We start from the raw sequence: 12,015 nt of genomic DNA on the forward strand, positions 1-12,015 counted from the left end.
CACAGAAAAGGAACGTAAAAATTATCCAACAAAACCTTTTCACTATATAAACAGTGAAAATGACAATACTTTTAACAGGACAGTGCATGTACTTTTGAGGTAAACAATATATTGACAAATATTGTCAAATTATGATTTGTTTTTGTAAAACAAATCAATTTTACAGTAAAAGTTCATGCAATGTCCTGTTAAATTATTATTTAAAAAAAAAAAATGTTTAACTGTAGTATCTTTTTTATTGTTTTATTGTAGCGTTTTTACATTCATTTTCTGTTAACATGATTTAACATATGAATATCAATAGTACAAAATCCCTGTAAGTCCATAAGGGCAGTTATTGATAATACAATATATGCATATATTTTTCATTTTGTCATATATATATATGCATCTGCATTATTTTAGAAGAGGCAATTGCCTCACTCATCTGGATTTTCAGATCCACAAAGTTTCCATTAGATGGGCTGATGCATCCAATAACCTTTCCGCGTCCCAGCTCTTTCCCCCGCGGTGATCCCGTTTTGACACCGAGACAAAAACAAAAAAGCAGTATGAATGGTGAAGGAGCGAGCAGGCAGGGAGAAAGCAAGAGGAGGCGGTTAGTCTTTGTAGTCGATGAGGAATGCGGAAACGCTCCTGCTCTGTGTCAAACTGCTCTGAAGGGGGTCAAGGCACATTCAGCCAGCGTGGGAAAGCGAGGAGCAGACCGAGCACACACACACGCTGCATATTCCTGCATAGATGGGAAAAACATAAAGGGGGAAGGACGGCCAAAGCAGATCGATGAAAATCAGTCCCTTTTTTATCCACCCCGCTTTCTTGAGGGACTGATCAGACGATCTTTCACTTGATTTGCTGTTGCAGTGGTGTGGTACTGCTCGGAGATGGGGCTTAGCGCGTGCACCATCCGACTACCTGTGTGGCCCGTCGCGAGGACACTGCACGAGCTGTGATGCGTGTGGAGACGCTGGGAAACTTACTGAAGTTTATGAATGACGCGACTCTCCGGGCGGAATATAACAAACGGGGTAACTATACTCAGCAAACTCCCATTCACTTGCGTTACTTCTACATGCAGTGCGCGTGTTTGTGCATATGCTGCTTTGCTTGCACGCTAGATGGATTATTAATTACACGTTCATGTTGTTTGAGTGCGGAAACTAATGTAGGCGCTTTAGTGCCAGCGTTTATTGATATGCACAGCTAAACAATGCAGACAGTAGACAACCACGTGCTCAGGGCTGTGTGGCACAAAGAAGAGCAGAGACAATTTTGTCATTAGAAAACTCGGTCCGTTTACTTTTATTGACAATATGCGCATGGGTTAGATTCAAAGCTTGAGTCTGTTACAGTCGTTTACTGTACAGAAGCGAGTTATATTAGGCATACCTGTGTCGACTCAGGTTAGCAAGTAATTATGGATCAGTGACGTGAGGTTATTAAAAAAAAACAATTAAATATGCAATTCATACAAAATGAATTGAATAGACCTTTTCTAGACCTTTTCTTTTTGTTCAACTTCTGAATTTTAAACACTACAATTGTTATATATTATTTATATAGGCTACATTTATTATTTAAAATAATTTTTACTCTGAATAAAACAGTTCTATATTTGAGTGGGTGTGTAAAAAATGTCAGGGTGGTGTAACTGCTGAAATTGTTTAAAAAAGTAGGCTAATTAAAAGGTGTATATATATATATATATATATATTATTTTTAAACAATGTATAATTGTAAAGTAGGTCTATAAATATTTTTAAAAAGTCTGTCAGTGTGGTTTAACCAGCAGGCACGAAGCCATTTTGTTGTCACGTGACAAGTAAACTATAAAACAGGAGATATCACATTGAGGTCCCGTGTAGACCCTCGTAATTGTGTGTCAAGGTCATTATTATTATTTTTTGACTCAAAAATTCATAATATTCGTTTAAAAAAACAACCTTGAAGTGTTAAAGCACTTTGTCAAAATTATGACCAAGTTGTGTGTTCAACCACGTGTTCAAACTGCAAAGTATATTTTTTGCACGATAGTTAGGCCACTTGACACATTTAGAGTCATTGGCTCGAGATGCTGTGAACACAGGCTGAAATTCTAAAAATTCGGCACTTTAACTAGACCTTTGAAAGATTTCTCCTTTATATCATTCAGGACATCATCATTTGTCATTCACCTATGCCTTCTTCCTCTGGACTCCAGATGTTGATATTTAACGGACTTTCCTTTATATTTGGCTGTAAAGGCGGCTGAGCTAGCTTTGTGTGTGTTGTATTTATGGTTTTAGCTCCATGTGTTATCTTAAGTGCATAGATAAGATTTGATTTAACTCTGATCACACTGGTGTTTACCTCTGCCTCCTTTTGTGCTCGCGCTCTACAGGCAGTGCACGTGCCAGCGCCGCTCTCCCAATAATGCCTTTGTGAAATATCCGCGCGCTCGTCACGTTTCGGGATTCCCCGCAGTACCTCGCCGTGAGAAAAAATGGACAAAGAGAGCTCGACCCAACAATATGAGCCGGTGGCTGAGATCGGCGAAGGTGCATATGGAAAGGTGTACAAAGCACGGGATTTGAAGAACGGGGGCCGCTTTGTAGCCCTAAAAAGAGTTCGGGTGCAGACCGAGGAAGAGGGAATGCCGCTGTCAACCATCCGCGAGGTGGCGGTGCTGAGGCAGCTGGAGTCCTTTGAGCATCCCAATGTGGTCAGGTAAAAAACTAAAGTGGGGGGAATGCTGGTGTTGTTGATGAGGGAAGCATGATAACTGTTTTAGTTTGTTTATAGATGGTAACTTAACATACTTCCTCATGTTGTATGTATTTCCTGCAAGGGTGTAGGTTTGTTTGAAAGTCAGACATCTTACAATGATATAGCCTTGATGGTATAATGTTTTAAAACATGATTAAAGCAGTGAGGAAGAAGACATTGCACATTCAGAATGTTTCTGTTAAGAAAAGCCTGATGCTACAATGAAAATAACTTTATTCCTCATATTACAAGTTTCATTTCCTGCACCTTTCGGTGGCCCACAATATTAAATATGACTGCTGACGTATCCTTTTCCTGATTTCGGAGGATATTGTACTCAAAATCCTGTCCCTACCAATTGTTACAAAACATTTGGGTAGGTTGTGTTACATTAAGTACTTTTGGTCCCTCTAGCCAGAAGAGGATCTGGTAATATGCAATATAGCGGGTCAGCTGTCACATGTCCCTATCTGTAAAACTCAATGATCTGCAGTGTGTAGGCATCCTAAATTGTTTGGGGAAAATTGCCCAAAAGTTGGTTCAGTCATATATCACGCCTATGATTTCCTGTCACGTCATTTTGCACTCATCGACCCTTGATCAAGGGAGATCCCCTAAGAACTTTGAGAAAACCGAGACACTAATGAATTTGGTGGATTCGCCTCCATCAGCTTCTTTTCTTGCGGAGCATTATGCCCACTCAGTTCTTAGTTGCTAAAAGTGTGGGGAGCTTGTTATTAAATGACTAAAAGACCAATATATTGGCTAATTTGACGTTACTGGCATTGGATGATAGTCATTCAAACTTGGATGTTTTTAGAGCAATGAGTAGTTTTAGATATTATTTTACTGAATTTTGAGAAAATATTTTGTAAATTTAGTGTTGCTTTAGCCTTTTTTACTGCATCTCTTTTGCTATATTGGTATCAGCATTGGCCCCTGATGTAACCATATGTCAATCACTAGCCATAAGTGATAAAATGACTCCTCTTTCCTAGGTATAAAAGATGAGTATCTCTGCAACAGATTATCTAGTTAACCGTACCATAGTTTCTTCTCTCTTTGCATTTAAGATGAGGATGTCTTCAAGGAACATCTGTGCGGCTTCCATTGTTTTGATAATTGGAGTGTCAAATGCAAATCATACCATTACTGCTCTGACAATTCACCTTTCCTGGTCAACTGAAACGATATCCATTGTTGACCTTTATGTGGAGATGTGAAACCATTGATGTGCAAATATCTGTGAGCAGCCGGCTGTCTTTTTCAACTGCGAATAGATGCATTTTAATTCCTTATTGTCTGTGTCTGCCATCAAGGTCATCTTGTATTGTTTTGGTAATGTGTGTTGATATTTTTAGCTTGGTGGCTTATTAATGTTAAATGGGTAGGTGGAAAATCGTGTTTTGAGATCACTGATGACTCAGGGGAGTTCTTGTTATAGTTCACTCAAATGATTACAGAATTCGCGTCATTGGCTGGCCTCAAGGCTTTAACCTTGCAATGGATTGTTGTGCACTACAAGCTGCTGAGCATGTATACTTCATTCTTTTGGCTAGACCAGACAAGGTCTGGATTGCAAATGTAAATTTAGCTTGTTTATAATTTGCCCATGGATGCAATGATGAATCTTTTTCATATTGCCTGTCCATTTGTTTCTCCGGTGCTTAAATGACAACAGCACTCAAGCTGCATAAACTCCATAAGTTTGACAAAACCTGATCATGTTCTCCAGCATGATTTTAGAATAGATGCTCCTAAGAGCATCTTGAGCTTCAATCGAAGAACATGATCAGTGTCATGATTAGTGACCTGGAAAAAGTGCATAAGAAAAAGTTCATAATCTGAAATATTTCTCATTAGTTTACATCATTAAAAACTAAAAACTTCAAACTTTTTAAGTTCTTTTATTGGGGCTGCAGACTTTTGGACCCCAATGTTTTTATGAGTACATGAAGTATATGTGGGATCGACAGAACAGATTTTTTTGGAGAGTTCAAGGCATGAAAGTGAATGGAAGAAAACCGTTTTAAATGAAACGCTAAACAGTATTAAGAGATGTAGGGGCCCGAGAATGCTATAGGGCTGTGTGTTTGGAACACTGTGAAAGTGCAGGCAACCCCTCAGTGCTTATAATGAGAATATTATTCATGCCATATGTTTTGCTGGTTAAGAGGCTTCATTGTGGAGGAACAATCTGGATTCCAGCAGAAGCGTTTCCTGGAGAGGTTCAGTTTATGATGTCATGGGATCGAGTGACAGTACCATGAAAGATTATTTTGGTAGATTACGGATATATGACTTTGTCTTTCACTATTACCTCTGGGATAGTTCATTATATTTGCAAGTGACATCAGGCAATTAGAGAACTCCTCCAAATATCTTATCTTGTGATAAAGCATGCATCCGTGCCCTTAAAGAACAAGTAGTAATTTTAGGGTTTTAGCCTTTCTCGCATTGAGATGATGCTATGCTGACAGTCTTGCCAATATCAGTTTGAGGACAGTGTCCGCTCGCCTTGTTTAGAAGGTTTCTGCTCCATTAAACTCTTCATTGCAGATTATATTGGCGAATTTGCATACTCAATTATTATGTATTCTATGAACTTGTCCAAATTGATCCTAAATAATTAACAGAGCACTCAAAGAGCTTTTATTGAAAGCTTTCTGGATTATGCTTTTCCCTTGTTTAGGTTGTTTGACGTATGCACAGTTTCCAGGACTGACCGGGAAACCAAACTAACTTTGGTCTTTGAGCACGTGGACCAAGATTTAACCACATATTTGGAGAAAGCACCTGATCCAGGAGTGCCACCTGAAACCATAAAGGTACCATCACACCAGCAAATTCATCTCAGTATTAACAATCAGGCAAAGAAACTGTAACCTGAACAAATCCTTTTTACTGTTTAATGCACACATTCAATGCAAATCCTGGTCTTACTGTGCATGAGTCATAATTGGGTTCATAAATATTGTGTTTTATAATATTTTAATGAAAATATAATAATTTGCTCTGCATCTTTTTTGATGATGTCATGAATTAACTCCTGCATTGCAACCACATTCTATTATGTCAACTGTTATGGATAAAACAAGATCTTTTCTTACATATTACTAGTTGAATCTACAGCTATCCTAAATGAGCCAGGTTATGGAAGTAAAAAAGGTTGTGAATAACATTTTACATTGACCTTAAGCTTTAACTGAAAACAATGAACTAATACTACAAAGCGAGGAAACTTTTGAATCTAAAACCTGTTTTAATTAACGTGTGTTACAGGTGAGCACGTTTTATGGATGTTTACTTGAAACCGATTTTTATTTCCATGTTCCATATTGTCTTCCATTGGGTATTTTTATATTAAAAAGGATAATAATTTTTTTATTTGTACGTTGAGGCCCTGAGCAAAAAAATGAGTGTTTTGGCCTTCTAAGTCGGCAGAAGAAGGATGGAGCTCTCAGATCACAGAGTCCTGTCCTTTTGATGGGCAGTGCATGTGGTGGATGGGCTTCTAATTAAAGGGCTGGGTGCCTGTGTGCCTCTATTTTCATTCAGTTCTGGCTTTCACCAAAGATTGGCCAGAGGAATGTTGCTTCAGTCTATGTGCGTGTATGTGCATGCAAAGGGTTTGTGAAAGTGTGTATGTCTGGTTAGTGGCCTCCCTCTCAGCCTTTCACTAGAATGAACCAGTGGACTGCAAGGGGCTTCCTTAAGGGGCAATAAGTCATTCAGGCCAGATATCATTTTCATTAGTCTAGAAATATTCCTGGTGCGTGTCCTGTGTCAGTGTCCTCTTACGTTCATCCGGAAAGCTTTGAGCGGAAATGTTGGATTTCTTTTGTCCTGATCATCTACTCTCCCGTAATCTATTTTGACTTTTCCCACATGGTAGTCTTACAAATCCATTCATCATATTTCGCTACCTCTCCCCCTAGGACATCTTACATTGAGTCCTGGAACAAACCATATCTCTCTCTTTGTCACTCGTGCCAAACTGAAATGGAAACAGAAGCTAAGAAACATTTGAAAAGTTAAAAAGTGACACCTAAGGGGTTTCATTTGCAAGTTTTGTGTATCATTAAGGAAGGATTGTGTATCGAGAGGGACTTTTGAAGATAACGCAGTCTTAGTTTGAGTCTCTAGTTTGCATGTTATAGATAGATATGTGGTTTCCTTGCATTTTCCCCACCTAAAAGACCTAATTAAAAGATGCTTTAAACTGATCAGTTGGCAGTAATGACCGTCAAATAAATGCTGAATTATATATATATATATATATATACAGTCATAGCCAAAAATATCGGCACCCTTTGTAAATAGAATCAAAGAAGGCTGTGAAAATTAATCTGCATTGTTAATCCTTTTGATCTTTTATTAAAAAAATTCACAAAAATCTAACCTTTCATTGGATAATAGGAATTTAAAATGGGGGGAAATATCTTTATGAAATTAATGTTTTTCTCTAATACACATTGACCACAATTAACGGCACCCTTTTATTCAATACTTTTTGAAACCTCCATTTGCCAGTTTAACAGCTCTAAATGTCCTCCTATAATGCCTGATGAGGTTAGAGAACACCTGACAAGAGACCAGAGACCATTCCTTCATCCAGAATCACTCCAGACCCTTTAGATTCCCAGCTCCATGTTGGTGCTGCTTCTCTTCAGTTCACCCCACTCATTTTCTATAGGGTTCAGGTCAGAGGACTGGAATGGCCAGCAGAAGCTTGGTTTTGTGCTCAGTGACCCATTTTTGTGTTTTTGAGGTTTGTGTTTGGATTATTGTACGGTTGGAAGAGTCAGTCACTTATTGATTTTTTTTTATCTGTTGGTATTTGATAGAATCCATGATGCCATGTGTCTAAACAAGATGTCCAGGACCTCCAGCAGAAATATAGGCCCACAACATCAAAAATACAGCAGTATATTTCATTGTACACATGGGGTACTTTTTATCCCTGTGTTCACCAAACCCATCTTGAGTGTTTTCTGCTAAAATGCTCATATTTTAGTTTCATCTGACCATGGAAGCCAGTCCCATTTGAAGTTCCAGTCGTGTCTGATAACTGAATATGCTGGAGTTTGTTTTTGGATGAGCTAGGAGAATTTTTCTTGAAACCCTCCCGAACAACATGTGGTGATGTAGGTGCTGTTTGACCATTTTTTTTTAAAGGTTTTCTGAGCCCGAGACTCAACTATTTTCTGCTATTCTCCAGCTGTGGTCCTTGGAGAGTCTTTAGCCACTCAAACTCTCCTTCTCACTGTGCATTAGGACGATATAGACACACATCCTCTTCCAGGCAGTTTCGTAACATTTTATGTTGATTGGAAATTCATAATTATTGCCCTGATGGTGGAAATGGGAATTTTCACAGCTCTAGCTCTTTTCTTAAAGCCACTTCACTAATTTGTGAAGCTCAATTATCTTTTGCTGCACATCAGAAATATATTCTTTGGTTTTTCTCATTGTGATGGATGATTAAGGGAATTTGAGCTTTGTTTTCCCTCCTATTTATATTTCTGTGAAACAGGAAGCCATGGCTGGATAATTTCATGTTCATAATCACCCTGGATTGCTCAAAATTGTTCATATGAATGGGAATATACTTCAGAGATATTTTACTCATAAGAATTTCTAGGGGTGCCAGTAATTGTGTCCAACGTTTATTTGAGAAAAACATATATTTTGTAATGATATTTCTCCCCATTTTATTCTCCAATCTTATTCTCCAATGAAAGGTTAGATTTTTTTATTTTTTTAAAATAAAAGATCAAAAGGATTAACAATGCAGATTAATTTTCAGACTACTTTGATCATATTTACCAAGGGTGCTGATATTTTTGGCCATGACTGCGTGTATATTGTGTGTGTGTGTGTATATATATGTGTATATATATATATATATATATATATATATATATATATATATATACATACACACACATACACATACACACACACACACACACACACACACACACACACACACAGGTGCATCTCAATAAATTAGAATGTCGTGGAAAAGTTCATTTATTTCAGTAATTCAACTCAAATTGTGAAACTCGTGTATTAAATAAATTCAATGCACACAGACTGAAGTAGTTCAAGTCTTTGGTTCTTTTAATTGTGATGATTTTGGCTCACATTTAACAAAAACCCACCAATTCACAATCTCAACAAATTAGAATACTTCATAACATTTTTAGTGAATCGTTGGCCTTCTGGAAAGTATGTTCATTTACTGTATATGTACTCAATACTTGGTAGGGGCTCCTTTTGCTTTAATTACTGCCTCAATTCGGCGTGGCATGGAGGTGATCAGTTTGTGGCACTGCTGAGGTGGTATGGAAGCCAGGTTTCTTTGACAGTGGCCTTCAGCTCATCTGCATTTTTTGGTCTCTTGTTTCTCATTTTCCTCTTGACAATACCCCATAGATTCTCTCTGGGGTTCAGGTCTGGTGAATTTGCTGGCCAGTCAAGCACACCAACACCATGATCATTTAACCAACTTTTGGTGCTTTTGGCAGTGTGGGAAGGTGCCAAATCCTACTTGATATCTATCTATCTAATTTATATTAGATAGATAGATAGATGCTCACAGATGCTGCATTTATTTGATCAAAATACAGTAAAAATGGTAACATTGTGAAAAATTATTACAATTGAAAATATTTTTTTCTATTTGAATCAATTTTTTTTTTATGTGAAGGCAAAGGCATGTATTTTCAGTAAAAATAAAGAACGACCTTGGTTCAAATCCACATTTTGCCGAACTTTTTCCCTACCTTTTCAAATCAGATATCACGTTGGAAAGGCATGTATTTTCAGTAATATCAAAGAACTTATACTTAAACACACTGATGCTCAGCTGTTTTTTTTAAAATACTCAACTTATTTTCGGGTCATCGTCATAAAAGCCCTGTCACAAACATTGTCATTGACCTCTCTGGGCCCACATACTGTATTTTGATGCAGCTAAATTCTCAAAACTGTTTTCGTTGATATATTTTACGGTTTTGTATAATATAATGGAATGAATATGAAATAGTGACTGAAACGCGACCCATTAGGCCCCGATATACTTCAAACGAAGTTTGTTTTCGTTCTTCGTTTGGGTGCAAAAAGAAGTTTGAAAAGGCTGAGCGATGGTATACTGTTTCCAAACATTCCAACACCCCCTTGCTGCTGTAGATTAATGTAAACATGCATCGCGACACTCGCGCGTATACCTTAAACACAACAACGGTGCAGTGAAGGTGTATCTAGGTCTTTTATTAAACTGGATAAATTATTACACATTTTTATATTGTATATGTTGTCATAATTTGATAAAAACAAAGGTTTATTATTGTATGTTCTTTTGGTATTTCATTTATTGTTTACCTTTTTAAATTAGCTTATTGAAAGAACAACAACAGTAGCAGTATGGTGTAACATTTCTTTGAAACATGTATTTGGTACTTGCTACCTTATATCTTTACTCTTTCGTTTCATTCTTTTCATGGCTTTGGAAAACTTGCATCTGATGTTTCTCTACGTCACATTTTGCATAACTCGTGGTCATCGATTCGACATCAAGCTTCGTTGCAATTTCTCTCTAGGAATTAAATGCTTTCTCTGAATCTTAAAGTTTCTCTGCTAGCGATCGTACAGGTGCGGATATATTTGTGGCAGCTCAGCTATTCGACACAGTGTATTTATGTTGCTAGTGACTTGGAGACATTGTTCCCCTGCCTGACCTTTGTTGGATGAGAAATTAACCGTGGAGAAAAAAAATCGCATGTCAAAGAAGGCGGAGTTCCCGAACCCACCCACTGGTTGCGTAATCGGCATGGACCAATGGTAGCTCAAAGGTGTTTAGGAACCAAAGCGAACTTTCTGGGGGGAATTCGTTTTGGTTCCTAAACACCTTTAAGCTACCATTGGTCCAGTTTCGAACTGCTGAAACGAACTTCGTTTTGGCCTGATTTTGTTCGAAATGACGTCATATCATCATACCATCATACCATCGTTTGATGAAATCAAATACATATAAGATAAAGACAGCTGTGCTGTGATTTCGGCTATACTTGCATGTAAAATTAGAGAAGCAACATAATATCTGTGTTTAACTGAAAGCGCTGCTCCTCTCTGCCACTCGCTGAACAGAGCAGATGCACAGAGAGAGAGAGAGAGGTGTGCGCGCTGGGAAGGCAAGACCAGTACCAGCAAGTCTCAGAAACTAAATAAGGTTTGGGCAAACCCTAAAGGTTTGTCGCTAGGCGCTTTTTTTGAAGAGGGGGAAAAAAAGTCACTAAAGGGGTCTGCAAAGTCGCTAAGTTGGCAACACTGCATCTCCATTTCTAGGCCACAGTTCAAACGGAATATATATGTGTATATATACAGTGGGTACGGAAAGTATTCAGACCCCCTTAAATTTTTCACTCTGTTATATTGCAGCCATTTGCTAAAATCATTTAAGTTCATTTTTTTTCCTCATTAATGTACACACAGCACCCCATATTGACAGAAAAACACAGAATTGTTGACATTTTTGCAGATTTATTAAAAAAGAAAAACTGAAATATCACATGGTCCTAAGTATTCAGACCCTTTGCTGTGACACTCATATATTTAACTCGGGTGCTGTCCATTTCTTCTGATCATCCTTGAGATGGTTCTACACCTTCATTTGAGTCCAGCTGTGTTTGATTATACTGATTGGACTTGATTAGGAAAGCCACACACCTGTCTATATAAGACCTTACAGCTCACAGTGCATGTCAGAGCAAATGAGAATCATGAGGTCAAAGGAACTGCCTGAAGAGCTCAGAGACAGAATTGTGGCAAGGCACAGATCTGGCCATGGTTACAAAAAAATTTCTGCTGCACTTAAGGTTCCTAAGAGCACAGTGGCCTCCATAATCCTTAAATGGAAGATGTTTGGGACGACCAGAACCCTTCCTAGAGCTGGCCGTCCGGCCAAACTGAGCTATCGGGGGAGAAGAGCCTTGGTGAGAGGTAAAGAAGAACCCAAAGATCACTGTGGCTGAGCTCCAGAGATGCAGTCGGGAGATGGGAGAAAGTTGTAGAAAGTCAACCATCACTGCAGCCCTCCACCAGTCGGGGCTTTATGGCAGAGTGGCCCGACGGAAGCCTCTCCTCAGTGCAAGACACATGAAAGCCCGCATGGAGTTTGCTAAAAAACACCTGAATAAGATTCTCTGGTCTGATGAGACCAAGATAGAACTTTTTGGCCTTAATTCTAAGCGGTATGTGTGGAGA

General features: G+C 38.4%; 1 protein-coding gene across 1 annotated transcript in view; it reads left to right on the top strand.

Annotated features, from left to right (window-relative positions):
* The first annotated feature begins 200 nt into the window (after positions 1-200).
* Positions 201-12,015, top strand: part of cdk6 (cyclin dependent kinase 6) — a 38,909-nt gene continuing 27,094 nt past the window's right edge. Inside the window, exons 1-3 of the mRNA XM_058754147.1 lie at positions 201-1,028; positions 2,381-2,706; positions 5,438-5,573. Coding sequence (XP_058610130.1) covers positions 2,483-2,706; positions 5,438-5,573 — 360 coding nt within the window. The 5' untranslated portion in view covers positions 201-1,028; positions 2,381-2,482. The remainder of the gene's footprint in view (positions 1,029-2,380; positions 2,707-5,437; positions 5,574-12,015) is intronic.

The sequence above is a fragment of the Onychostoma macrolepis genome, chromosome 19, assembly GCF_012432095.1.
Source record: "Onychostoma macrolepis isolate SWU-2019 chromosome 19, ASM1243209v1, whole genome shotgun sequence".
NCBI classification, from domain to species: Eukaryota; Metazoa; Chordata; class Actinopteri; order Cypriniformes; family Cyprinidae; genus Onychostoma; species Onychostoma macrolepis.